This window comes from Eutrema salsugineum, unplaced genomic scaffold, assembly GCF_000478725.1.
Source record: "Eutrema salsugineum unplaced genomic scaffold, Eutsalg1_0 scaffold_13, whole genome shotgun sequence".
Lineage (NCBI taxonomy): Eukaryota > Viridiplantae > Streptophyta > Magnoliopsida > Brassicales > Brassicaceae > Eutrema > Eutrema salsugineum.
The window spans coordinates 781,981-806,277 of NW_006256885.1; the positions used below are offsets into that span (position 1 = coordinate 781,981).

The 24,297-nt window shown below is 37.4% G+C and overlaps 3 protein-coding genes and 1 long non-coding RNA gene across 4 annotated transcripts; 2 read left to right on the forward strand and 2 right to left on the reverse strand.

The window, feature by feature from the left end:
* Nucleotides 1–1,214: 1,214 nt before the first annotated feature.
* LOC18023120 (plastidial pyruvate kinase 1, chloroplastic) lies at nt 1,215–4,200 on the reverse strand. The gene is made up of 6 exons (XM_006406045.2): nt 3,488–4,200; nt 3,294–3,384; nt 2,998–3,191; nt 2,475–2,596; nt 1,854–2,338; nt 1,215–1,752 (listed from the first exon to the last, which is right to left on the reverse strand). Exons 1-6 carry the CDS (start codon nt 4,088–4,090, stop codon nt 1,451–1,453), a joined length of 1,797 nt encoding a protein of 598 aa, XP_006406108.1. The 5' UTR covers nt 4,091–4,200; the 3' UTR covers nt 1,215–1,450.
* Nucleotides 4,201–6,937: 2,737 nt separating this feature from the next.
* LOC18023121 (guanine nucleotide-binding protein subunit gamma 2) lies at nt 6,938–8,622 on the reverse strand. The gene is made up of 4 exons (XM_006406046.2): nt 8,154–8,622; nt 7,359–7,411; nt 7,230–7,274; nt 6,938–7,144 (listed from the first exon to the last, which is right to left on the reverse strand). Exons 1-4 carry the CDS (start codon nt 8,271–8,273, stop codon nt 7,060–7,062), a joined length of 303 nt encoding a protein of 100 aa, XP_006406109.1. The 5' UTR covers nt 8,274–8,622; the 3' UTR covers nt 6,938–7,059.
* Nucleotides 8,623–12,227: 3,605 nt separating this feature from the next.
* Nucleotides 12,228–14,742, forward strand: LOC18023122. Its single transcript, XM_006406047.2, has 4 exons — nt 12,228–12,874; nt 13,217–13,869; nt 13,954–14,144; nt 14,227–14,742. Exons 1-4 carry the CDS (start codon nt 12,361–12,363, stop codon nt 14,600–14,602), a joined length of 1,734 nt encoding a protein of 577 aa, XP_006406110.1. The 5' UTR covers nt 12,228–12,360; the 3' UTR covers nt 14,603–14,742.
* A 1,271-nt stretch (nt 14,743–16,013) lies between these two features.
* LOC112089021 lies at nt 16,014–16,638 on the forward strand. The gene is made up of 3 exons (XR_002900825.1): nt 16,014–16,160; nt 16,278–16,359; nt 16,450–16,638. It is a non-coding gene; the product is annotated as an uncharacterized LOC112089021 (long non-coding RNA).
* The last annotated feature ends 7,659 nt before the right edge of the window (nt 16,639–24,297 follow it).

Genomic DNA, 24,297 nt, shown 5'->3' on the forward strand with positions numbered 1-24,297 from the left:
TTGGAACTTTCCAAAAGATTTGGATAATTTTTGGATTTGTGGGACCATCTTTCAAAATTAAGGAAACTATGACCGAACAAAAAAAGGAAATACGTAGTTTTTAACGTTTTAATATATCTTTGGTTTTACAGTTTTTTGGGGTTTAGAGTTTAGTTTTAAGACATACGATTAAGTCGGTTTAAAATTTAACCTAATTCAGCCGTAGTAAAGTAGACACGCCCGACCTAAACCCTAACTTAGCGAGAAAGTCATCCAATTTCGAACCATGTGCGACGAATACAAGATCGAAGATTTCTCCGAGCGCATCACACCAGTCAATGGTGCTACGACAGCCATCTTCTGAGACGTAGAGGATTTCCTATTCCCTGTTAGTTCAAGTCCTGATATGATCTATCGCAAAATCGAATCAGCTCTTCATAAAAGGGAATTCATAGGTCAGGTATCAATATGGGTTTATGTTGATGACAAGAAAGGATCTTGGTGGGGTGGTGAGTTTCTGCTTAGGAAGACGTGGGAAGCAAGAATCTACTTCCTTCCAGGAGGGGATGATAAACTCTCGAGACATAATAGAATGTTTCATGACTTTCTTTTCTGGTCAATGGATATTCTCCTGAGGAGGACATTCCTGAACCAGCAACTGTGATCGTAGTCTCAGATTTAGTCGCAGAGGATCCCAAGTTCTTCCGTATGCTTAGAGGTTTGAATAATTGGAGTGGCTACCATGTTTACTTAGCAACTCCGAATCATCACCACAAACCAGAACATGATGAATGGCCAGGATTGCTATTTGATAGATTATACTGTTTAATTCACTTGTGAAAGCGAATAGCTCAGAACGTAGACTCGAAGAAACACCTGAAGGGTCGGAAGATCAAGCCTGATACTCTCTGATTATATGTGGACTAGAGCTAGCTTCTCTGTTCCTAGCCTTGGATTTACTATCAAAAACTCGGTTTTCTTTTTATCTATAATTTCATTATATTTCAAACTGCAAACTCTAGTGTTCATTTTTGTTTTAGTAATGGTTTTGACTTTCTTGAGCAAAATAAATAAATTTAAACCTACTTTGTTAACTTAAGAAAATATATAGACTAAATTTTAATTTTGGGTATGATTTATAGACTATCTTATTGTTCATAGCAATTTCATGGTAGCTAACTATAATGAATACAGAAGACTTTTGCATAGTAATGATGATTTTAAAGCAGATAATGAGAATAGATTACTGATATTATTGAAAGCCAAAAAAAAAAAAAAACACAATAAACAGTACACAACAAAGCAAAGCTTACACACTCATGGCACCGTCAACTGTTAACAGTTATACGATTAGACCAAACCGACGATGCCTCTGGAATCTAATGTCGAAAGTTTGTCTAAAACAGCAACAAAGTAAGAAACCAAAACAGAGTCTTTGCGGAATTTTCGAAGAGAGAGAGAGACAGTGAATCTACGGAACGTTCATTACCTGGATCGATTGCAACATGTCAGAGACTGCGATCACGAGGTCACCAGATTTGATCATACCTCTTGATTTCAGCAACGAGAATGTTTTGTTCAAGTTGCTTTCCATGTCCTCTGAGAAGCTTAGACGGAACGGTATGAGTCCCCATTGTAGGTTTAACCGTCTTCTCACGGAGGTCGTGGTCGTGAAAGCGAAGATCGGACAGTCAGGTCGACACCGTGAGACTAAAGACGCCATGTGTCCGTCCTTTGTGTAGACGAAAACCGCGTCCACTCCAAGATTGTTGGCTGCAAAGTTTTGGATAGTAAAAATGAGTAACAAAACTGAGAACTGAAAGTGAAAACAGAGATTGTTTTTTGAGGAACAGAGAGAGAACTTGGGGAATTACCCATTTTAGCAGCAGAGTTGCAAATCTCTTCAGAGATTTTGTCTGAAAAAGTAGAGCCAATGGCTTGAAGTGGAGTACGCGTAGCCTCGTAGCGTTTCTCTTCCCTCCACCATCTTTCGATCCTTAGACTGACACTTCTAAGAACCGCGAGGGCCTTGTCAGGGAATTGACCCATAGCTGATTCTCCAGAGAGCATCAATGCGTCTGATCTCTGCCTTACTGCTTCGGACACGTCCGCTACTTCTGCTCTGGTTGGTGTTGGGTACTCGATCATGGACTCGAGAAGCTGTGACGCGACGATGACGGGTTTGTTTAGCGCTCTGCAGACTTGGACGATTCTCTGCTGAGCTGCTGGGACTTGCTCAAGAGGAATTTGAGCTCCAAGATCTCCTCTTGCGACCATGGCTCCATCTGATGCTAGGATGATTTCTTCCAAGTTTGTCAGTGAATCAATACTCTCGATCTTTGCAATCACTCCTATGTCCCTGCATCGTAAAAGAAATACATCATCAAATTAAACTACAAGTAAAGATGGTGGATGCAAAAGGCCCAATTCCAAAGTAGATTATATGTTTCTGATATATTATTATGATGTGTTGGTGATGAGAATATTATACTTACCCTCCACGGGAACGAGCAGCAAGATAACTCTTAAGATGATTAATTACTTCAGCTGACTTGACAAACGATACAGCAATGAAATCCACACCTTCAGCAATTCCAAAATCAATATCCAACCAGTCCTGAAACCAAATAATTGAGGTATCATCAGCCAAAATGCGCCTGTTATCCCTCATGGGAGATATTCTATATGTTTTAGTTTCTGAGTAAAACATCATTCCTCCAGCGTATTATTATATGTGCACAGCATTAACTAGGAGACAAGAGTAAACTTTTGTACACAATGACATCGCAAATAAATTCAGCACTCATTAGATTCACAGGGACTCTAGTTTGATAGAGAAAGAAGTGCTTTTGTTGATATAGCTACTTGTCTCTTTTGTGGTTTTTGCTAACCTGCCTGTAGAACAGAATCTAGGTTCCAAAAGTGTACATCTTCAAATTGTGTGTTTTTTTTTGTTACCTATCCCCAATTTACCAAATAAGGCGAATGAAAAGTGAAAGGGAAGATAACATTACAGACCTTGGAAGAAATGGTAGGAAGCATGGCATTACGCTCTCTCACAAGACTTCCATCTCTCCAAAACGTCAAGTTAGCTCGAGGAAGCAACAATCCAGGGTCGGTGCATAGACACTTGACATCAGGACCAATCTTCTCAATCACTTCAAATCTCACCATTCCACCATCAACCAAAAGCTCATCTCCAACTCTTACGTCTGCATCACAAACGAAGCAAGATTGATTTCAAGATTGATACATGTAATGATTTCATTCCCACTTCATACTTTACAAGGTAGAAACATAATTTGCAAATATACCTTCAGCGAAACCATCGTAGCTCACACTAATGGTACGTTCAGGGCGAGAAGAATCAAAAGCTCTAACAGTGAATGTCCAAATCTCACCATCCTGTAAAAGTCATTACCAAGTTTCTTAAACATTATACAGAGCAATAATGTCCTGCATCATCAAGGCTCGAATTGAGATGGAGAAGAAGAAGAGAAGAACAAACCTCTGATTTAGCTGAAGCTTCGCCCCCAAGATCTCCCATGTGAATCTCACTACCTTCAGTATCCATCATGATTGCAACTGCGAATCCTTTCTCCTCGTTAAGCCTCCTTACGCTACGGATAACACTACGGTGCCAATCGCGCGTGCCGTGGCACATGTTTAGCCTCGCCACGTTCATGCCACCGACGGCGAGCGCTTCCAATTGCTCGAACCCACACGTCGCCGGTCCGATCGTGCAGATCAGCTTCGTCCTCCTCGTGCTCCTGAATCCATTCTCCTTGAGCTCCGCTTCCGTCACTGTATCGACCTCTATCGCCGCCGTATCCGTAGAAACCGCCGTAGCTACGACGGATCTCTCCTCTGATTTCACAGCGCCGGAGCCGTTAAGAGAGAGAAGGACCTGCGACGCCGAGGAGGAGGAGGAGGAGGAGGAATCTAGATCCGGTGAAGGCGACGGAGAGGAGGAGGCTCTGATTGATGTGTACTTGATGGTGGAGGTTAGAGGGAATTGGCGGAAGGAAAAGGAAGTGAGAGGACGGTGGAATCGTGATTGAGGGAGATGGAGAGTGTGTGAAGGAGTGGAGAATTGGATAGACTGAGACATAGTTTTCCGGCCGGAGAAGTGAAGCTCCGGGAGATCGGAGAAATCGGTACAGTTGGCTCTGAGAGATGATTGTTGAAGAAGAAGGCGGATATATCGAAGTGAGAGTGTTGAGAGTTGGATTTTGATTTTTATATGAATTGATAGATATGACTTCGTAAGGTCAAAATTGGAATATATGAGATATTGTTGGTGTCGTTTTTCTTCAAGTGTGTTCATAAGATAATTAGGTATTCCATTAGAGTGAAGCAAAAATGATTGTATGAGCCATTAGATGCTGATATTCGACTCTTTTGGTATGTTTTTTTTTTCTTTTTTGCGGTTTGAAAATGTCATCGAATCAGCTAAGAGTAGCAAGCATAATACTAGTGTATGAGCAATTAGATGCTAATAATATGATGCAAACACACGAGCCATTTATTAAAATCTACCAACATAGAAAAGACCATATCCAATTATATAAAGAAAAGCCAAGGATCAGACAGAGATACAAGCATGTAAAACATGGATTTTTTTTTTTTCTGCATAAGGGTCAACTCTGTTCCTAAAGAAGAAGCCGACTTTGCCAAAGATGCCTATTTTTAATTGATAAAATGACAAAAAACTGTTTCATCCTAACAAATAACATAACAATTTTGAAATGCGAATATAATAAATACAGTAAAAACTCTATAAATTAACAATATTAGAACTCTTAATTTTTATTAATTTATAGAGTTATTAATTTATAAAGAGACTAACTAAGTTAAAATTTAAAATTTGGACCAACAAAATTTAATAACTAATCGAGTTTATCAATTTATCGAATATTAATTTATAAAATTTCTACTCTTGTACATAACAAATGTGTAGCGAACTCCAACGTTTGGATTGAAAGAAACCTAAACCACTAAAAATTGTTTTGATGATCATTAAAAACACACAAACTTAGAAACAACAGCAGTAATTTTCTGAAACCAGATACAAAACATAACACAGACATCAGCACTTATCTGACACCAATCGTCATCATGAGCTCCATCTTTGTCAAAAATCTTGATCACAACGGCTAGTCTTGATCGGATCTCAAGTAATGGATTTATAGATCAGTTCAATGGCTTCCTCAAGGCATGTCGCGGCTGTCCATTGTGGAGAGGGAGAAGTTGGTCTTTGTAGATAATAATAGTGAAACAAAAAAAGAAACATCACTAACCTTAGTTAGAGATTTTAGATATTGTTCTCGGAGGAGAAGCTAGTGAGCAATTTTCTGGATCGCCATGAACCTCTCCTTTCAGTCTACTCATGAGTCCATCATAACCATGAGGATGAAATTGTTGTATTTGCTACATTTCGATGACAACACGTTCAATCTGGTTCATGAGTTTTTCTCCAGTTGATAGACTTGTGCAAAGCCACTGTGTATCAAATGGCTGTCCTGATGATGCTTCCTGAGACTGTGTCAAAATAACATTGTAATTGCATCTCGATTTCAGAAAGTGAATAGTCCTACAGAGCCTTATGTGCCAAAAGATTTCTCTCACGATTAGCTTTAGATTTAACGATCTACGCCTATGGCGAATGGGAAAACCAAGTAAGTTCACTGCAAACTGCTCAAGTCTGGCATGTTTATTTCTGTTTCTTGAGACAAATATATATATATATATATATATATATAAAAGTAAGAAGAGAGAGAATTGCCGTAATCAGATGCAGGAGTGTAGATGGAGGTATTTTTAAGTTGATTATTTCCTTGTAGGCAATGTTTGTACCTTCACCTAAAAAATATGTGTAAATTTAGTGCATCATACATCAATAATCAACTGAAAAACACAAAGGATGATCAGGTTACCTTCTAATTTTACCACATGTTTGAAGTCAATCTTGTGCGCCGACCACTTGTTACATATATTTGTATTATCAACAACAAAAAATTCAGGCTCTCCATGGTAATCGAAATCTCTGACGGATGTTTGTTTGGCTATCAAATACATGTTTCTTAGGTTGTCTTCAAGATTTGATCTTGATACATGGGAATACAAGTTTGAAATTTTATGGATTTTGGTAAATTTGCATCTTTTGTTGCGTTAGTGCCTTTATTTAGGTTACTTGCTTAAGTGTGTATTTTTTTTTTCTGTTACAAAATGTATGTTCTGTTTAAGATCTCATCATAATTGGTCAAGACACATGCTCATATTGTTGAACGCTTTCATATATGCAATACTTGCGAGGTATAGTTTCGTATGGCAAGTTTCTGTAGGTGTTGTTTATCTAGCTTATTTTTTGTGGCAAATGATTGTTTTGTAGTTTCTCCTTTATTGAATAAGCCATGTTCCTAGATGAAACCATATCCGTTTTTTAGGTCCTTGTGCATGTGTTGTTATATGTCAAAATGAATGATGGAGATAAACATTACTAAACTTATAATAAATCATACTTCGTTGTCATGCATGAAAAAAAAAAGTGAATAGGAGGATTTTTACAACATTGAACCAGTTCCCGTCCAAAAGCAATTGTTTGACTCTGGCATATATTCAACTTGGTTTTTAAGCTTTGCTATTTAAAGATTTGTCTAACAAGCTCTTTTTGGTTGCTCACATTGGAGCTGTGTCCAGAGTTTCAGGTCTTAGCCGAAACGTGTCAGGTGAACAAAGAAAGGCGAAAGAATCATCCACTTCTGTTGGAAGTCAAGCGGTAGAAGTTCAATGCATTGTCGTTTCTGACGTGAAGGCAAAGACTATCTTGGCACCACTGATAGACTACTAAAGATTCAATTCAAAAGGCCCTATGAAAGAAAAGATTCTTGTTTTGTTTCAGTTTTTGTATTTCTTTGTAAACTAAGAGACTCATCGATATAGTAGATTTTATCTGCACAAATGAATCATTTTTGTTTTGTTTTGCCAATTACATCAATTTCAATGCCGCCGAATGGAAAACACAAACTCTTCTGGAAGAAATAGAGAAAAAAAAAATATAAACGCGAGAGGAAATGAAGATTAAAGAATGGAGCAGCCACATCGTTTTGCTTCTTTAGGGCCTTCGAACCATTGATCCCATGTTGCATTCACTGGCCCCATTGTTCTGCAAAGTAGTCAAAAAGCTTTCAAATCAGAACAAATGATCTCACAGTAATGAAAGGGAGAATGCAAAACAGAAGTAGAATTACTCGGGAAGAAGAGGATCGGGATTGCTGTCAACACTGTCTAAGAACCTGCATCAATTCGAGAAACGAGTCAAGCTTATGGAACGATGATGATTCGTGAACCGGATGTATTGGATATGCGGAAGTTCTTACTCTTTGCAACAAGCTGATGCATTATCCATCTTTTCAAGCTGCTCAAGCTCTTCCTGAACATAAATGGAGGAAGAATCAATTCATATACACCTTGTTAACATTTTTAAGGCAACCAAAAACAAGTATTCGATTTCACTAATGTCTAAACAGCTATGTGGAGAAGAGCTTAAACCCCACGGGCTCAAAATATGACCTTAACATAATTGAAAAGACCTTAAGACTTTACCAGTTTCTGCAAAGGATCATCTCTCTCTCTCTCTCATAAGGGTAACATTTTAGCATCACATCAACTCTCGACAAGAAGAGTGTTTTACACTATCTCTGAGCTAATTGAAGGTCTATAACAAAGTCACGTTTCTCCACAACACAACAAATGATACATGATCTTGCTTAAACTCTCTTAAATATGAATAAAAGCTAATCTGAGATCCAATTTTGTTCAGCTTCTCAACAGAGAAGCAAAACAACCATAAAGACTGAAGACACTACCAAATCAAACTAACCAAAGCTGTTCACTTCATCCACTCATAGAATCAAAACAAGAAAACCCTCTAAATCAGATCAACGCTTTTGCTATTGCTTCCTAATTCCCACAACTAAAAGTGTCAAACTTTCAGATTCTCCACCATACTCTACTCAGACAACTACAATTCCCTCCAAAAATAACCATTTGAAGGAGCAGAAAATCAAAAGACTGATCCATTATGATGATAAATATCAGACAGATATAACACCTTCAAGCTGAATTAATCAAGATAATCACACAAGAAAAAGGGTTTTAGAGGAAAGTATTACCTCTAAGAAGCGAGTTTCTTGTTCAAGCCTTTTGAGTTCGGCTTGAATCCTGTGTTTGCCTCTTGTGTCAACGACCCGCCCGGAAAGTTGACCCGACGAATTGGAGCTACCCACTTCCATCAAATTTTTTTTTTCACCACCAAAATCTCAACTCAGCCCCAAACCAAAAACTTAAACAACGACAGAGAAGAAAGACAAGTTTTTTTTAAGAAAAATTTGATGTGAAAATTTTACTCAGAGGGAAAAGATCACCATCGATTATGGAAACTCATAAACATTCACAAAACCCCATATTTACTGGTTGGACACAAATTTCAGGGATTTGAGAAACAAATAGATCTCGAGAATTCTACAGAGAGAGACAATTGTTGGAATTTCCCAAAAAAGGAAAAAAAAATCAACTTCTATTTGTTGACCCGACTTCAAAAAGACCTTTTCCGATGATCGAAAGGGTCGAAGGGGAAAAAAAAAGTTTAAGATTTTGAAAGAAGAAAAGCGAGGAAAAGAAGAATAAGTAGTCTTTTTAGTTGTCAAAATGATAATATTATATGAAAATCGAAAATCACTATTTTTGACATTATATTTTGTCTCTTTTCGAAAAAGATTTTTGTTTATGCACGCGCCGATTCGGCATTATATGGGCCTCTAGTGGCCCAATAAAGTGTATTTTATCAGTTTTTGTTCATGGTTATTACATATCAGTAATCACCTACAGTAATTTTTACATTTCAAGCTTGTGTGGTTAATACTTATATTTAATCTTTTCCGTTAACACAAAATATTTTAACCTCCTGTTTTTGTTTTCATGAAGAAATCAGTTCTATTTTTTTACTTATTTTTGTATTTTAACTTTTTATTTTGTCTTTTGAGATGATCCAGTTTCATGGTTGGTGTGACCGCACGTGAGTAACAAGTCGTAGATGAAGAAGTAAACTATGGGGCTGTGGGGTATGTGTGACTACTTCTGGTCAACATTTGACCATGTATAATTTCTCCAGTTATGTTCATTTCACTGTAGCACTTCTTTTTTATTTAGGAATGGTTGAGTAACAAGTCATAGATAAAATCCCGGAATAGTCCTATTTAAAGTTTAAAGGAGTTTCTTGAGACCCCAAATAGGTGCATAAAAGCAATTACAAAAAATAAGATGGTACCGAACCAAAACCAGCTTGTAGAACAAATGAAACAAGAGAATCAACACATTTGAAAGATAGAAAAAAAGAACGAACGTTTATTTTGAACAAATGATAGATTAGGTCGTAATTTCTTTTTAAAAAAATAATAATAGCATGAACATTTGAAAGTGATAATTGTGAACATTAATAAGAAGCGCTCTAAGATTATCCATTCGGTATTATTCCCATGTGTTTTTCCATTTTGTTAATGATTTTTGTTTGCCTTGTTACGAAAATAAAAAATTCTGATCAATTGGACTATGTTATTTCAAGGAAGATAGACCCAAATGCAGATTTTATTGCTAAATGTGGTTTCAAACATACTTGCATTAAGTTTTAGCTGTAAAACGGCAACATTTGAAATGAATTTGCTTGTATTATTTTTTTTGACGGCTCTATAATGTTATCTTTCAGTTTAAAAACATTGTGGAATGGCTTCATTATATGATAGTGTCAAAATTGTCTCAATATGCTTAGAAGTGAAGTGAAAACATAAAAGGAGGTGTGCCGGATTATGGCTAGGGTTACAAATAACTTGAAAGAGGCGAAGGAAGAGGCGAAGGAGAAGACGAAGGCGGAGGCCATGGTCAAGTGCAGAGCCACCAAGCCATAGTGCACAATCCCGCCCAAGCCACCTTACTTGCTATCAACCTTTTGTTGGTGGCACTCTTTGAGTTGGAGGACAAAAAGAAGTTGCATGGAAGTCATTTCATGGCAGATTTCATACGCTGGGACATGGCGTTTTCCTTGGATTTCATTATCCTAGCAACTGTCCTCTTGTCTAGGTATGCCCCAAGGACGGCCAGGCTTTTTGACAACTTAGGTGTGGCTGCTCAGCTGTGGCTGTTTTACTCTATGACTTCTTAATTCTCCAATCCTCGTTCAAGAAATCTTACATGGATGTCATCATCTCGGTTGTTTTACGGTTTCTTGCATTGTCGACTTCAAAATGAACTTCAACAAGTTCTTAAATTAAATATACTGAAACGTCTGGGCTTAATTATAGTATAGTTGTTTTCTATTCCGTGTCCTTGTCCATTATCTAATGTTTGGTAGTTAAAGCCTCTTTGTGTATGTTCTGAACCGTATATTCTCAATATACAGTTCACTTTTTCGTTATCTTCTTGTCAATTCATTTATATTCAGTGATAGCATTTAAGTATTAAGGAACAATGAAAGAAAAGAACAACGGTCTCGAGAGACAATCTGAATTAGGGTTTAGGAATAATGAATAAATGCTCTGTAGTGATAACAAGGATAATGAATAAATGCATATTCTCTTTATTATCTCTAACCTGTTCATTTTGTTTGGTTTAGTTCATAACGACAGTGATGAAATAGTGATAACAAGGATAAAATGGTACAAAACCAAAACCGGCTCGTAGAACAAATGAACTAAGAGAAGCAACACATTTGAAAGAGAAAAAGAAAAGAATGAACATTTATTTGAAACAAGATCACCTTTCTGTGAGTTTACTATACATAGATGATACATTAGTTAGTATTTTTCTAATAAAAAAATAATTAGCATGAACATTTGAAAGTGATCATCGTGAACTTTAATAAGTAGCACTCTAATAAGATTCAAGAGACTACAAAAAATATAGTGCCATAATTATTCAAAAAGTGTGGAACCATTGTTTTTACACGAGTGTGTAATTTTTATCCATCTCGATCTTTAAATGTCAAAACAGGAACAAAATTCCAAACAAGTAAGGAAGAATCAGACAACGGCTGCAAAATTGATTTGAAATGTGAACCACTTCATACCACAGAATTAAAGAAGAATATTTCCTCATTTACATTTTTATGCATGTGAGTATGTGACATATCATTGCACCATCAATTGTAAAATGAATCAACGGTCGTCGCTGGTTTTCGGTTCATACGTCATTTTTTGTTCGAGGCCTAAAACTATATGTATGGTAGTTTGTTTCCTTCAAACTTAGCGTTAACACCGTCCAATTTTGGCTCGACAAATCTGCAATGATCACCTAACCGCATTGATCACATTATCTCTCTTTTTTTTCTTTTTTCACTTTTTTTGGTCACGTAACTAAACCATTCAACGTAAAGAAGATCTCATGTGTTCTGATATATACGGCCCAAGGTTTTACTTTTAATAATAAATCAAGAATCCGGGATGAAATATCTAACAAGAAAGGAATTCTCTTTTAGTGGCACAACTGTTAAGGAACAAAAACAAAAAAAGTAAAAGTCATCAAAGCAACGGCAACTAAAGTTTTATCAAGGTAGGTCGCATGCATTCGTATTCGTATAACTTGGGGATTGTGTAGTACACATGACCCAAATTTAAAGGTAAGTTTCTAATTTAAGTATAAAGGTAAGTTTCTAATCTCATACACATACATGACCCAAAATTGAAAGGCAAGTTTCAAATTTAAAGGGATTGATATATAAAGTTTCTAATTTATTCAAGGTAAGCATGATTGTGACCTTTTAGTAAGGTAATGAATTTTAGAGACATAAAATATGGAGAACAAAAAACCCAAGAGCTCTGTTGGATTTTTGTTGTTGTAGTGTCAGTACGTGCCGATGCCACCTTAAAGATTTTTTATGCGATTTTTCTGATTATCAATAGGTCAGTCTGTTTTTTTTTGAACCAGGATGGAATAGTGTAGTGAAATGTAATTTGGGTCAAATTAACATAAATAAAAATGCATAACGTTTTTGCATATGAAGTTTATATTGAGGGAGCTAAGTGTAATATTTATCTATTCCGATTCACGGTAATGAAAATACCACGTGTCATTTCGCGAACACCAAAGACGTCGGCCAAAACAAGTCCTTCCCTTAGTAGACACGCAAAATTACCACTTTACCACTCAAATCAAATCACGAGAAAGGAAAGAGAAATAGTTTTATCAAAACAAGTGAACATAAAACAGAGAGAGAGACTGTGAGTATTTATAAAAGCTTCTTCTTCTTCTTCTTCATGTAACCCCGCTAATTTCGAAACCTCGAAAAATCAAACTGATTCAACCCTTTTGGAATTTGAAATCGGAAGAAAAATGGCTTCGCGTCTTGGAGTCTCCATACGCGCCGCCTTAAGCGCGTCTCACGTCCCTCACTTGGACGACGGACGATGGCGTGATTCCCTTCCGATCAATACACCACCATCGGCGGCGAATCGGAGGAATCGAAGGGGGAGAATCGGGTTTAGGACTCTTAGGGTTTCAAATGAAGGAGCTGAATCGTACCTTCATATGTGGAAAAACGCCGTTGATCGCGAGAAGAAGGAGAAGGCATTCGAGAAGATAGCCGAGAATGTAGCCGTCGATGGCGAGAAGGTTGAAGGAGATTTAGAGAAGAAGAGCGATGAATTTCATAAGATTCTGGAAGTTTCCGTCGAGGAGAGAGATCGGATTCAGAGGATGCAGGTCGTGGATCGTGCCGCGGCGGCGATCTCGGCGGCGAAAGCGATTCTCGCCTCTAATAATTCAGGCGACGGGAAAGAGGGGTTTCCAGATAAAGAGAAGAGTGACGGAAGTAAAGTCACGGAGACTCGGAAAAATGCTAAATCAGGTACTTTTCTATGCTGAATTCAAATTTTCAATTTCTTGGTTATTTGTTGTTTATTAGCTTTTACTTGTTAGATTTCTTCACTATCTTTTGCATACTCTAGACTTATGATATGATTAGCACTTCAATTAGTCAGTCTGTTGTTTCTTGCAGTGAGAAATGTGTTGTTGAAATCACATTCAAGAATCACATCGAGAATTTACTTGTTAGATTTGTTGGCTTCAAGTTAAAATAGATACTTTTTGGTTGAATTCTAATGCTAATTTGGATTGATCGAGGTTTAATGTTAAATTTGGTGCTAATTTGGTTTGAGTTTTTACAATCTATGTTGTTGGAATTGACCAGGAATGTGGAGCAGAACAGTTTATGTGCCTCGGTCAGAAACATCTGGGTCTGAGACTCCAGGACCAGATTTTTGGTCGTGGACACCTCCTCAAGGTAGTGAAATGAGTTCTGATGACAACGGTGGCTTACAGGCTGTGGTCGAGCCTGTTGAGTTTCCAACCTTGTCAAATCCTGTATTAGAGAAAGAGCATTCAGCAGATTCTCTTTCGATACCTTATGAGAGCATGCTTTCTAATGAAAGACATAGCTTTGTTATCCCGCCTTTTGAGTCTTTGATCGAGGTTAAGAAAGAGACAGAGACAAAGCCTAGTTCCGAGACGTCATCGTCGGAACATGACCTTGAAGTCATATCTTCAGCAAATGCGGAAGAGGCGGCTCGTGTTCTCGATGGTTTGGATGAGACTTCATCCCATGGAGTTAGCCAAGACGGGTTGAAGTGGTGGAAGCAGACCGGTGTAGAGCAAAGGCCTGATGGTGTGGTTTGCAGGTGGACAATGATACGTGGTGTTACTGCTGATGGTGTTGTTGAGTGGCAAGACAAGTACTGGGAGGCCTCTGATGAGTTTGGGTTCAAAGAACTTGGTTCAGAGAAATCAGGACGCGATGCAGCTGGGAACGTGTGGCGTGAGTTCTGGAGAGAGGCAATGATGCAGGTCAGTGAAACTTGAGCTTCTACTTAATATGCTAGTGGAGAGATATTGAGACTGACTATATTTTGGATTTTGTCTTTATTACAGGAGAATGGTATTGTACATATGGAGAAAACAGCAGACAAATGGGGAAAAAGTGGACAAGGTGATGAATGGCAAGAGAAGTGGTGGGAGCATTACGATGCTACAGGGAAATCAGAAAAATGGGCTCACAAGTGGTGCAGCCTTGACCGCAACACACCACTCGATGTTGGACACGCTCATGTTTGGCATGAGAGGTAACTCAAAACAACAGAGACCGTCTTTAGCCTCAATTGGAATGTGTCTAAATCTGTTTTTGATGATTGGTTATATCACCAGGTGGGGAGAGAAGTATGACGGGCAAGGCGGAAGCACAAAGTACACAGATAAGTGGGCAGAGAGGTGGGTAGGGGATGGTTGGGACAAATGGGGAGACAAATGGGACGAGAACTTTAGCCCGAACGCTCAGGGAGTGAAGCAAGGTGAGACTTGGTGGGAAGGGAAGCACGGTGACCGTTGGAACCGGAGCTGGGGTGAAGGACACAACGGTTCGGGTTGGGTTCACAAATACGGTAAGAGCAGTAGCGGAGAACACTGGGACACACATGTGCCACAAGAGACTTGGTATGAGCGTTTCCCTCACTTTGGCTTCTTCCACTGTTTTGACAACTCTGTTCAGCTCCGAGCTGTTCGTAAGCCCTCTGATATGTCCTAGAAAATCAAAGAGCAAAAGCAATAACAATTTTATGTAAAGATAAAGATATCTTTTGGTACAATGACAATTACTCGATGCCTTGCCTAAGTTACTGTTGTATAAATAGAACGATTGATTAAATTTTGGTGAAATTTATAAGTCTCCCATCTTTCATTACAGACAAATAAATATATTTGTGTGGATCAGATTGTTTTTTTTTTTTTTTTTTTTCGTTTGCAAGTCATGATTTATTATGTAGTCATGCCAACAGCAATATATATTTTTCATTTTTATGAAAAAGATATATTATTTTTGCTGTAACTAAATTGTTAATATGTAATAGTCATTAAATTTGACATGTCATATAAAACAACTTAACACCTAAGTTTTGGTGGGAATTAACTTTTACACTTTACACTTTGGTTCAGTAATCCTGAATTCCCGATCATTCTCTTTCTCTCTCGATCTCCAATGAAGCCTTCTTTCTTCGCAAACTTGATGATTACTTCTTCATCTTCTTCTTCCCATGACAATGACATTGAAACCGATTTGGCAAATCTTCTATTTTGTTCTCAGCTCACAAGCATGCCAAGAGAGAGAAGTTTGCTCTCAGAATAGAGATCCAGGGACTACTGAAGAATACCTGTATGGTATGTTGCATGTGAGTGAAAAGATTCTGTCCAAAATAATTGAAAATGTTTTAAAAGTATTTATCATATATACAGTAGTTTTTTGATGAATATGGTAACTTATTAATTAAATTACATCAAATCAAAAACAAAAATTTGCGTGTTTTTTTGTGCATTTTTATTATTGTTGATTTTCTAAAACATATTTTTAAAAACTATAGTGAGAAAATACATAATGCATTCATAATTTTAGATAATTTTGCCTTCAATCAAAAGTTTTAAAAGGACACATGGGGCTCTTAAGGTTATTCTTTTCTTGAAACCGAAAGAAAATTTCAATGTTCTCTTGACTCAGCCTCAGAGTACATCAGTACCACTACGTGATGTAGAATGGTTTTGCACAAACCTATCAGCTGGTAAAAAAAACTAATCAACCAAATTGAACGTGGGGTTGTGGAAACTTTGACTCTTTCAAAGGATCTTGGTCTTGGTTTTTGTATTGTATTTGGTTGCTTTTGTTGTATCTTATTCTTCTCCATCCTCTCAATGTTGTTGTTTGCTTGATTGTTTGACTCATTCAACAGGTATTCTGACGCTTGGTTTGTATTGTGGCTGCGGGCTGCCTTCTCGGTTAAGTAGTCATATAAAGCATGGTTGATGCTTGTTATAAGCCAAACGATCACTACAAGAATTGCAGAAAAATAGTTTTCTTGTTCTTTGGTTAGATATAAAAAACTCCATCTTGGAGTAATGGCTTTTCTATTTGTAAATGATATCCTTATTTTAAGCCTTTTGTTCATTAATGTGTAGCTCTGGTTTGTTTTTGCAAAGGCTGACTTGGATGTTGTTTTTTTTGTTTTATTTTAAACCCTTGACTCTTGTGAATGTGCAGTTAGTGAGCTAAGCTCTAGAGTTGATGTAATTGGCAATTACTAATAAATCCGAAAAGGGTAATGGTATTTCTTTGTTGTTGCAATGTTGTGTTCTGTCATCTTTCTTTCTTCAACTTCTGTTACAAATTATTTTTTTTTGTGAAAATGGTCATGTGAGTACTTTTGCTTTTGCAGTCTCAGAAAGATATCGTTTAAGATTATGTTTCCCACAACATTTGATTAGTTACAGTAATTCTCTCTGAATTTGTGTTGGAAGGTATATTTTTGATTTTGTTCCCATTTGAGATTGTTGGGAGAGCACAAAGAAGCACAAGTAAAGATATAACTTTTTATCACATGGTGTTAGGAGATAAAGATGGGAGACTTGAGAGGATTCTATTGGATTTCATGTTTTGGAGCATTGATAATCATGCACCAGCAAATGTGATGCTAGTCCTTGGAGACTACAGCTCAAGTTGCGACGAGTTTATATGTGCTCTTAACCATTTGAATTTGGCATGTTACAACATTCACTTTGCACATCCTCAAAAAGATGCACCAGGGCTCACTAATTACCCTGTCCATACAAAATGGTTTTGGGAAAGCCTATCCATCGGAGGAACTCCTCTCAAAGACCAAGTCAAATACAAAAGCTCACAAATTGTCGGCAATAGCAGAGGAAGCTTACAACGATTTCTTGGTTGGTCAGCATTTGTGTGCGCTCTTGCTGCAATGATGCTAACATCTCACTATTTCTCATTATTTAAGTATAAAAACTTGACATCTCTTCCATAGCACATAATTTGTACTCTACTCTCATTAGATAGGTGGTTCCAATGTGGTATAAGTAAAACGATAATCTATCTCGTTCACTCTAGATAACAAACTGAGATGCTCCAAATTGCTTTCCTATAACTATAATCCATCATCATTATGGGATGCAATTAGATCAACCGAATTTAAATAAACCGAGAAAATTAAAATTACAGATATATGATGTTGAACCGAGATTTGGTAAACCAGTAACCAAACAGAATTTTCTTGAGTTTTCCATATACTATGGATTTATTTTAAAATGTCAAATCGAGTTGATACATTAGCTAAGGCCCAAGGATAAAAGAAAACGCAGGCCTATTTGAGGAATACCATATTTACCACCTATTGAAGACAAATCACATTGTATATAACATTTTTACCAAAAAAAAAATTCACATTGTATATTATTAATATTACAAACCATCAGAGACGAAGAAGAATAGCAAACCCTAATTTCCGATCATACTGCGGAATCTGAGATCTTTCGTCTCGCAGGTAAATCGCGGACTGATACCTCGTCGCAAGTTTTCTTCATGTAGCAATGGTACTTACTAGCGGTAACGTTCTCTGATTCCGGAACGTATTCTATAAAACTCGCGAGGGTCTTTAGGGTTTTGATGTATTATTTTTTTTCTTCGACAAACATTATTTTATTAATTTGAACTTTAAAAGTCATCATACAATGTTTTCTTTGTATTCATTGGTGATTGTTCTCTATTTCTTTCAAGTGTAGCTCCCAAGTCCGAGGGAGGCATAGATTTGGATAGGCTTATCGGTAGGGCCGTCGACATTGGATTTCTTGCTGGCTTATTTTGTGGTAATGTTGAGATTATCCGTATATTATTCATTATTTAATTTTAATTTTTTGTAAGAGATTGAGAAAAAAAAAAACAAATTCGTGATTGCTTCTTCCTTTTTTTTTAATCGTATCTCAGTGCTAGAAGTGTATAGCCGAAGTGGAAACGCTGAAGCGTCTGGTATGAATTGTTTTTATTTTATTTTTAACATTTATGAGGTATAATGGAATCCCAAAACCAAAAAAAAAAAACAGAATCTAAACAAGAATTTTCTTTTCGAAGGCAAAGGAGAAAGTGGCTTCCAAGAAATTGAAGAGCGGCTTAATGCTATGAAGAATCAGGTTGATGCTATGACGAATCAGGTTGATGTTATGATAAATCAGGTTGATGCTATGAGAAATCAGATTGATGATTTAAAGAACTAATCACTACATGAAAACATCACATATTCCTACCATATATATCATCAGAAAATCGTAGGAAACAAATGTTTTCTACCAATTTCCGACGAAATATTATCGCAGATTTTATGCCAAGAAAATGGTAGGAAATTTCCTACAAAATTTTTGGTAGGAAAATTTCGTCAGAAAATTTGATCAGAATATCGTAAGACGATTGCTACTGTTTTCCTTCCATTTCCTACAAAAAATTTCATACCGTTTTCTTACGAACATTTTCATACCAAATTCCTTCAATTTTCCTACAAGCTATATAAAAATAATTTTAATTAAATAAATTTCAAAATTAAATAATTTCAATTATTAAATGAATTCTAAAAATTAAATCCAAAATTAATTAGCCTAATTAACAACTAATTAAAAATCAATTTTAACTAATTATAGGCTTTCAAAGCCAGAATTATATTAATTAACTTAGTATTTTTTTCAGTGTGTGTCATCATTTATAGAGCATGTTGGATGTGATTTTTACACTGGTTTGTCGATGTGAGATTTTTTCCTTTTTCTTTTTTACTGATTTTGATAGGAAATTGGTAGGATATTTAAATAATAAAATATTTATTTCGTAGGAAAATGATAGGTGATTTTTTTCATATTCTGTTTGTAGAAAAATGGTCAGCAATTTCTGATGAATTTCCTACCATAATAACAGTAAATTTTTTAAACCGATTTCTTATCATTTTCTGATCAAATTTTTTACAGATATCATTTTAGTTGAATATTGGTAAGAAAAGTTTGAATATTTTTCGATGATTTTCTAGGAAATTTCCTTTCAATTTCCTACCATTTTTATATTTTGTCATAAGTTTGTAGGAAAATGGTAAGAAAATTTCCTATCAAAATTTTCGTAGGAAAATTCATAAGAATTCAACATGTTTTCTTGTAGTGAATGAGGTTGATCTTGCTTGCAGTAAGCAGTTCTTAATTTTTTTATCTATCTTCGATTCTTTTTTTTTATTACATGTTGACATTTGGTTCTTCTCTTCTCAGGCCGTCCACACCACCAACATGATGAACAAGAATCAAACTATACTATGTTGAATGATTCTTCCGAAGAATAAAAGTCGAAGTTAGTTTTAGTTATTTTGTGACTGTCTCTGTATACCTTTAATTTAGTCTTTTTTTTTTTTTAGTTATTTTGTTCATCAAGTATTATATAGAACAAATATCAATTCGATGTACTCCGTTGCGTATTGTACAACACTCAATATATACGTGCCGTATCTAAATATGTTTTATACTTTTATTTAATTCAATGATTGGAGGCATATCGATATATAATTATGTCTGATCGTATTTGTATCTATTAAATCAGTGTCTAAAGTGGGTTATACAGTGTGTCTAGCTAGATTAGTTATATGAACCAATTTTCTAAAACAAATACTTGTTGCTCAATATGAGTGGTGGTGCCCTCACACGGAATTTAGCAATTTTGCATTTAATTTGATAAGGGACTCACACGGAATTTAGCAATTTTGCATTTAATTTGATAAGGAAGAAAATATAAAGGATAATTTCAGCTATAAATCATGGTTATTAGCATCGTTATGAATTAATGACAGTATTAGACAACAAGGCTATACGATATCTCGAGTTTTACAAGAGATCCTTAGTTGTCTTATTCATTTGCTCTTTTCTGAAATGAAGGAAATAGTCCTTTTATAGAGTATAGAAAGTATATATTACTAGCCGTTATAATTTCTGTAATTACGTCTCCTTTAATGCTTGTATATTCTCTTCCTTGTACATTCTACTCTATATATATGTAGAGTTTTGCTCATCAATAAAGACGATGCATTTCACTAAACCTAATATGGTATCAGAGCACCAAAAGGTGTAACCTTTTTTTTTAGCCACGCTTCTTCTTCTTTCTTTCTTTCTTTTTTTTCCTGATCCTTCTTCTTCGTTCTCTCTGTTCTCTGTATTTTCTCTCTTTTGTCTCTCATGGCGTCCAACTCCACTGCTGAAAGAACTTCCGTGTTCAACTCCCAAGATCCACAAAGCACACTTCTCTCTGTTAACATGTCCAGTGTGACAAAACTTACACCCCAGAATTATCTCATGTGGGGACGTCAAGTAAAGGCGTTACTTGAAGGTCATGAACTACACCAGTTCATTGATGGATCTGGAGAAATTCCCTCTAAAACAATCACCGCCAATGGTGTTTCCACTCCCAATCCGGCATATGCTCCATGGTGGCGTCAAGACAGACTCCTTTACAGTACGTTGATTGGTGCGATCTCTCTCTCTGTTCAATCAGTGGTATCCAGTGCTAACTCGTCCAAAGAGGTGTGGGATACACTTGCGGAGACATTCGTTAACCCTTCCCGAGGCCATACACGGCAAATCAGGTACCAGATCAAGACCAGTTCTAAAGGAACAAAGACAATAAGTGAATACTTGCGTCTCATAAAAGGGAAGGCAGATGAGCTTGCTCTCCTTGGTAAACCGATGGATCCAGAGGATCTCACTGAAGATATTCTCACCGGTCTCCCTGAAGAATACAAACCGGAGATTGACGCAATTAATGGTCGTGACAACCCCATCTCCTTCACCGAACTTCATCAACGGCTCTTGAATCGTGAGGCGATGATCTTGTGCACCGAATCATCTCCTGCTGCTCCGATCGTGACTAACGCCACCGACACTCGTCAACGTCATCCTCAGTGCAATCAAACTAACAATAACAATCGCTTCACTCATCGTCACCCACAACAAACTCAATATCAGAACAACAATCGCTTCTCCAAACCATATCTAGGTCGATGCCAAGCATGTGGAACACAAGGTCATAGTGTCAGATATTGTCCAGAATTTCAGATTGTCAAAGGCGGTGGCTCATCTTCATCATGGTCCTCTCCACACCAGAATTCTCAGCCGTGGCAATCTGCACCGCACCAACAACAATGGCAACCACGAGCTAATCCAGCCATGATGTCAGATTCATCTACTTGGCTTGTTGACACAGGGGTGTCTCATCATATGACGTCAGATTTAGCCAACCTCTCTCTCCAAACTCCTTACAATGGTGGTGATGACGTTCTCCTTGGCGATGGTTCTGTGTTGCAGATCTCGCACACTGGTTCTGGTTCTTTATCCTCTTATACTAAACCATTTCTTTTAGATAATATACTATGTGTTCCTTCTCTAGATAAGAATCTTATATCTGTTTTTCAATTATGCAAATCTAATGATGCTGCTGTGATTTTTACACCAACTTATTTCCAGGTGAGAGATTTACAAACGGGGGCTCTTCGTCTGGAAGGCAAGCCTAAAGATGGCACTTATGAGTGGCCAAAAATTACCAACTCCAAATCTCCTTCCCTTGCTTTTGCTTCTGTTGTGAAAACTACTCTTACGGATTGGCATTCTCGTTTAGGTCATCCGGCTTTTCCTATTCTTCAAAAAGTTATTTCTCAATTTGATTTACCTATTGTTTCAAACGTTTTGCTAGCACAACCATGCTCAGCTTGTTCTATTAATAAAATGCACAAGTTACCTTTCACAAATTCTTCTTTACGATCTTCTCAGCCATTAGATATTGTTTTCTTAGATGTTTGGACATCTCCGTTGATTTCAGTTGATGGTTTTAAGACGTTATTTTTGTAGATCATTTTACAAGATACACATGGCTGTATCCTTTAAAACGAAAGTCTCAAGTTTATGATGTTTTCACGAAATTCAAAAGTTTGGTTGAAAATCGATTTCAACACAAACTTAGAACCCTATACACAGACAATGGGGGTGAATATATGGGTCTTTCAGATTTTCTTTCATCTCATGGCATATCACATATGACCAGTCTTCCACATACACCTGAGCATAATGGTATTGCCGAGCACCGTCATCGACATATTGTTGAAACGGGACTTGCTTTAATGTCGCATGCCTCTATGCCCAAGTCATATTGGACTTATGCGACTCCTCCGATGACGTCAAGTACGAACGAAAATTCTTCTGCGGCGACAAACCCTACTCCGCCACAAACACAATATGAACCCACGGGACCGTCTCCAACACCTCCAATAGATCTACCAGCACCTCTTTCTCATGATCAACCGGTGGTACTGACACGGGCCAGCACTCGGATTCGAAAGCCAGTTTAAAAATTAAATCTTCATACTCATGTTGATGCCCCACCAACTACTGTGCCAAAATCTCTTGCTGAAGCTCTCAAGTCACCTTATTGGCGTAAAGCCATGAGTGAAGAAATAAATTCTCAGGTTAAAAATAGATCATGGGATCTCACTGACATTTCTAATGCTGAGAATGTTGTTGGATGCAGATGGATTTTCACCATTAAAAGAAGAACAGACGGATCCATCGAACGTTACAAGGCACGCTTAGTGGCTAAAGGATTCAATCAGCGGCCTGGTATTGATTACCATGACACATTCAGCCCTGTTGTTAAGCCGGCTACTATTCGGATTGTCCTTAGCACAGCCACAACCAGAGAATGGCCATTACGACAATTAGATGTCACTACAGCGTTTCTTCAAGGCCATCTTGAGGAAGACGTATACATGACTCAACCACCTCGATTTATTGATCGAGATAACCCCACGGCGGTATGTAAGCTTCGTAAAGCCATTTATGGACTCAAACAAGCACCAAAGGCTTGGTACAACGAGCTCCGTCAATTTCTACTCCAATCGGGTTTTAAGAACTCACTTGCTGATGCCTCCCTCTTCATCTACAACAACAATGGAATTTTGCTCTATATGTTGGTCTACGTGGATGACATAGTCATCACCGGCATAGCCCCACACACATAAACCGGTTTATCACTTCCCTTTCTCATCGTTTCTCCATTAAAGATTTGGGACATTTGTCATATTTTCTTGGTATCGAAGTAATACGTACTTCACGTGGCTTACATTTATCTTAAAACCGATATATTGCAGATTTATTGCACAGGATGCAAATGACAAACGCCAAGCCTGTTAGCACACCAATGTGTCCCAACACATCACTATCGTTATTCTCTGGCAAAGCTTTAGATGCTGCAACACAATATCGGATGGCGGTGGGAAGCTTGCAATACTTATCTCTCACACGTCCAGATATCTCTTTTGCGGTCAATAAACTCTCTCAATTTATGCATCGACCTACGACGGAGCATTGGACGGCTGTTAAAAGAGTCATCCGTTATCTCTCGTGCACAATGTCTCATGGCATTTTCTTCCCAGCTAAGAATACACCATCAGTCCATGCCTTCACCGACGCAGACTGGGCTGGAAATAAAGACGATTACACTTCAACGAGTGCCTACATTGTTTACATTGGGAGTCATCCTGTTGCGTGGTCATCGAAGAAACAAACCGGCGTCGCAAGATCCTCCACCGAAGCTGAATATCGATCAGTAGCATCCACAGCCGCTGAAATATGTTGGATCACATCACTGATGACAGAACTTGGTCTTCAAATCACACAAACGCCAGCTATATACTGTGACAACATTGGCACTACGTACTTAGCGGCGAATCCGGTATTCCATTCTCGCATGAAACATATTGCCCTAGACTATCACTTTGTTCGAAACCAGGTACAAAATGGGCAAGTTCGAGTCTCTCATGTCTCAAGGCATGATCAGTTGGCCGACGCACTGACCAAACCTCTCTCCCGCACTCGTTTTGAAGGCATGCGAGTCAAGATTGGACTCTTCTCCGGTGGTCCATCTTGAGGGGGTGTATAGAGTATAGAAAGTATATATTACTAGCCGTTATAATCCCTGTAATTACGTCTCCTTTAATGCCTGTATATTCCCTTCCTTGTACATTCTACTCTGTATATATGCAGAGCTTTGCTCATCAATAAGGACGATGCATTTCACTAAACCTAATACCCTTTTCCTTTTTTTTTGTTTTTTTTTTTCAAATATACAAATAATATGATATCAATCAATATTCTAGTGTGTCAAATTACATCAGCAACAAAAGCAAACAAGTAAAAACAACTCTTGTAGCTGTAGGAGATGCTTTCTATGGTCAAAAAGAGTGTCAAACGGCAAAGACGGCCGTCTTGAGAGGATTTTATTAGACTTTATGTTCTGGAGCGTTGATAATCATCCACCAGCAAATGTGATGTTAATTCTGGGAGACGGCATCTCAAGACGTGACCCTTTAACCATTTGTATTCGGCATC

Bases quoted from the DNA above. Each gene is read 5' to 3' on its own strand.
- LOC18023121 (XM_006406046.2), bottom strand. From the start codon at position 8,273: ATGGAAGTGGGTAGCTCCAATTCGTCGGGTCAACTTTCCGGGCGGGTC. The intron at 7,275-7,358 runs GTAAGAACTTCC...GAATTGATGCAG, and splicing joins GCATCAGCTTGTTGCAAAGA to GTTCTTAGACAGTGTTGACA. The intron at 7,145-7,229 runs GTAATTCTACTT...ACTACTTTGCAG, and splicing joins CCCGATCCTCTTCTTCCCGA to AACAATGGGGCCAGTGAATG.
- LOC18023120 (XM_006406045.2), bottom strand. From the start codon at position 4,090: ATGTCTCAGTCTATCCAATTCTCCACTCCTTCACACACTCTCCATCTC. The intron at 3,385-3,487 runs GTTTGTTCTTCT...TGACTTTTACAG, and splicing joins AAGCTTCAGCTAAATCAGAG to GATGGTGAGATTTGGACATT. The intron at 2,339-2,474 runs GTAAGTATAATA...TTTACGATGCAG, and splicing joins GCTGCTCGTTCCCGTGGAGG to GGACATAGGAGTGATTGCAA.
- LOC18023122 (XM_006406047.2), top strand. From the start codon at position 12,361: ATGGCTTCGCGTCTTGGAGTCTCCATACGCGCCGCCTTAAGCGCGTCT. The intron at 13,870-13,953 runs GTCAGTGAAACT...TCTTTATTACAG, and splicing joins GGAGAGAGGCAATGATGCAG to GAGAATGGTATTGTACATAT. The intron at 14,145-14,226 runs GTAACTCAAAAC...TTATATCACCAG, and splicing joins GCTCATGTTTGGCATGAGAG to GTGGGGAGAGAAGTATGACG.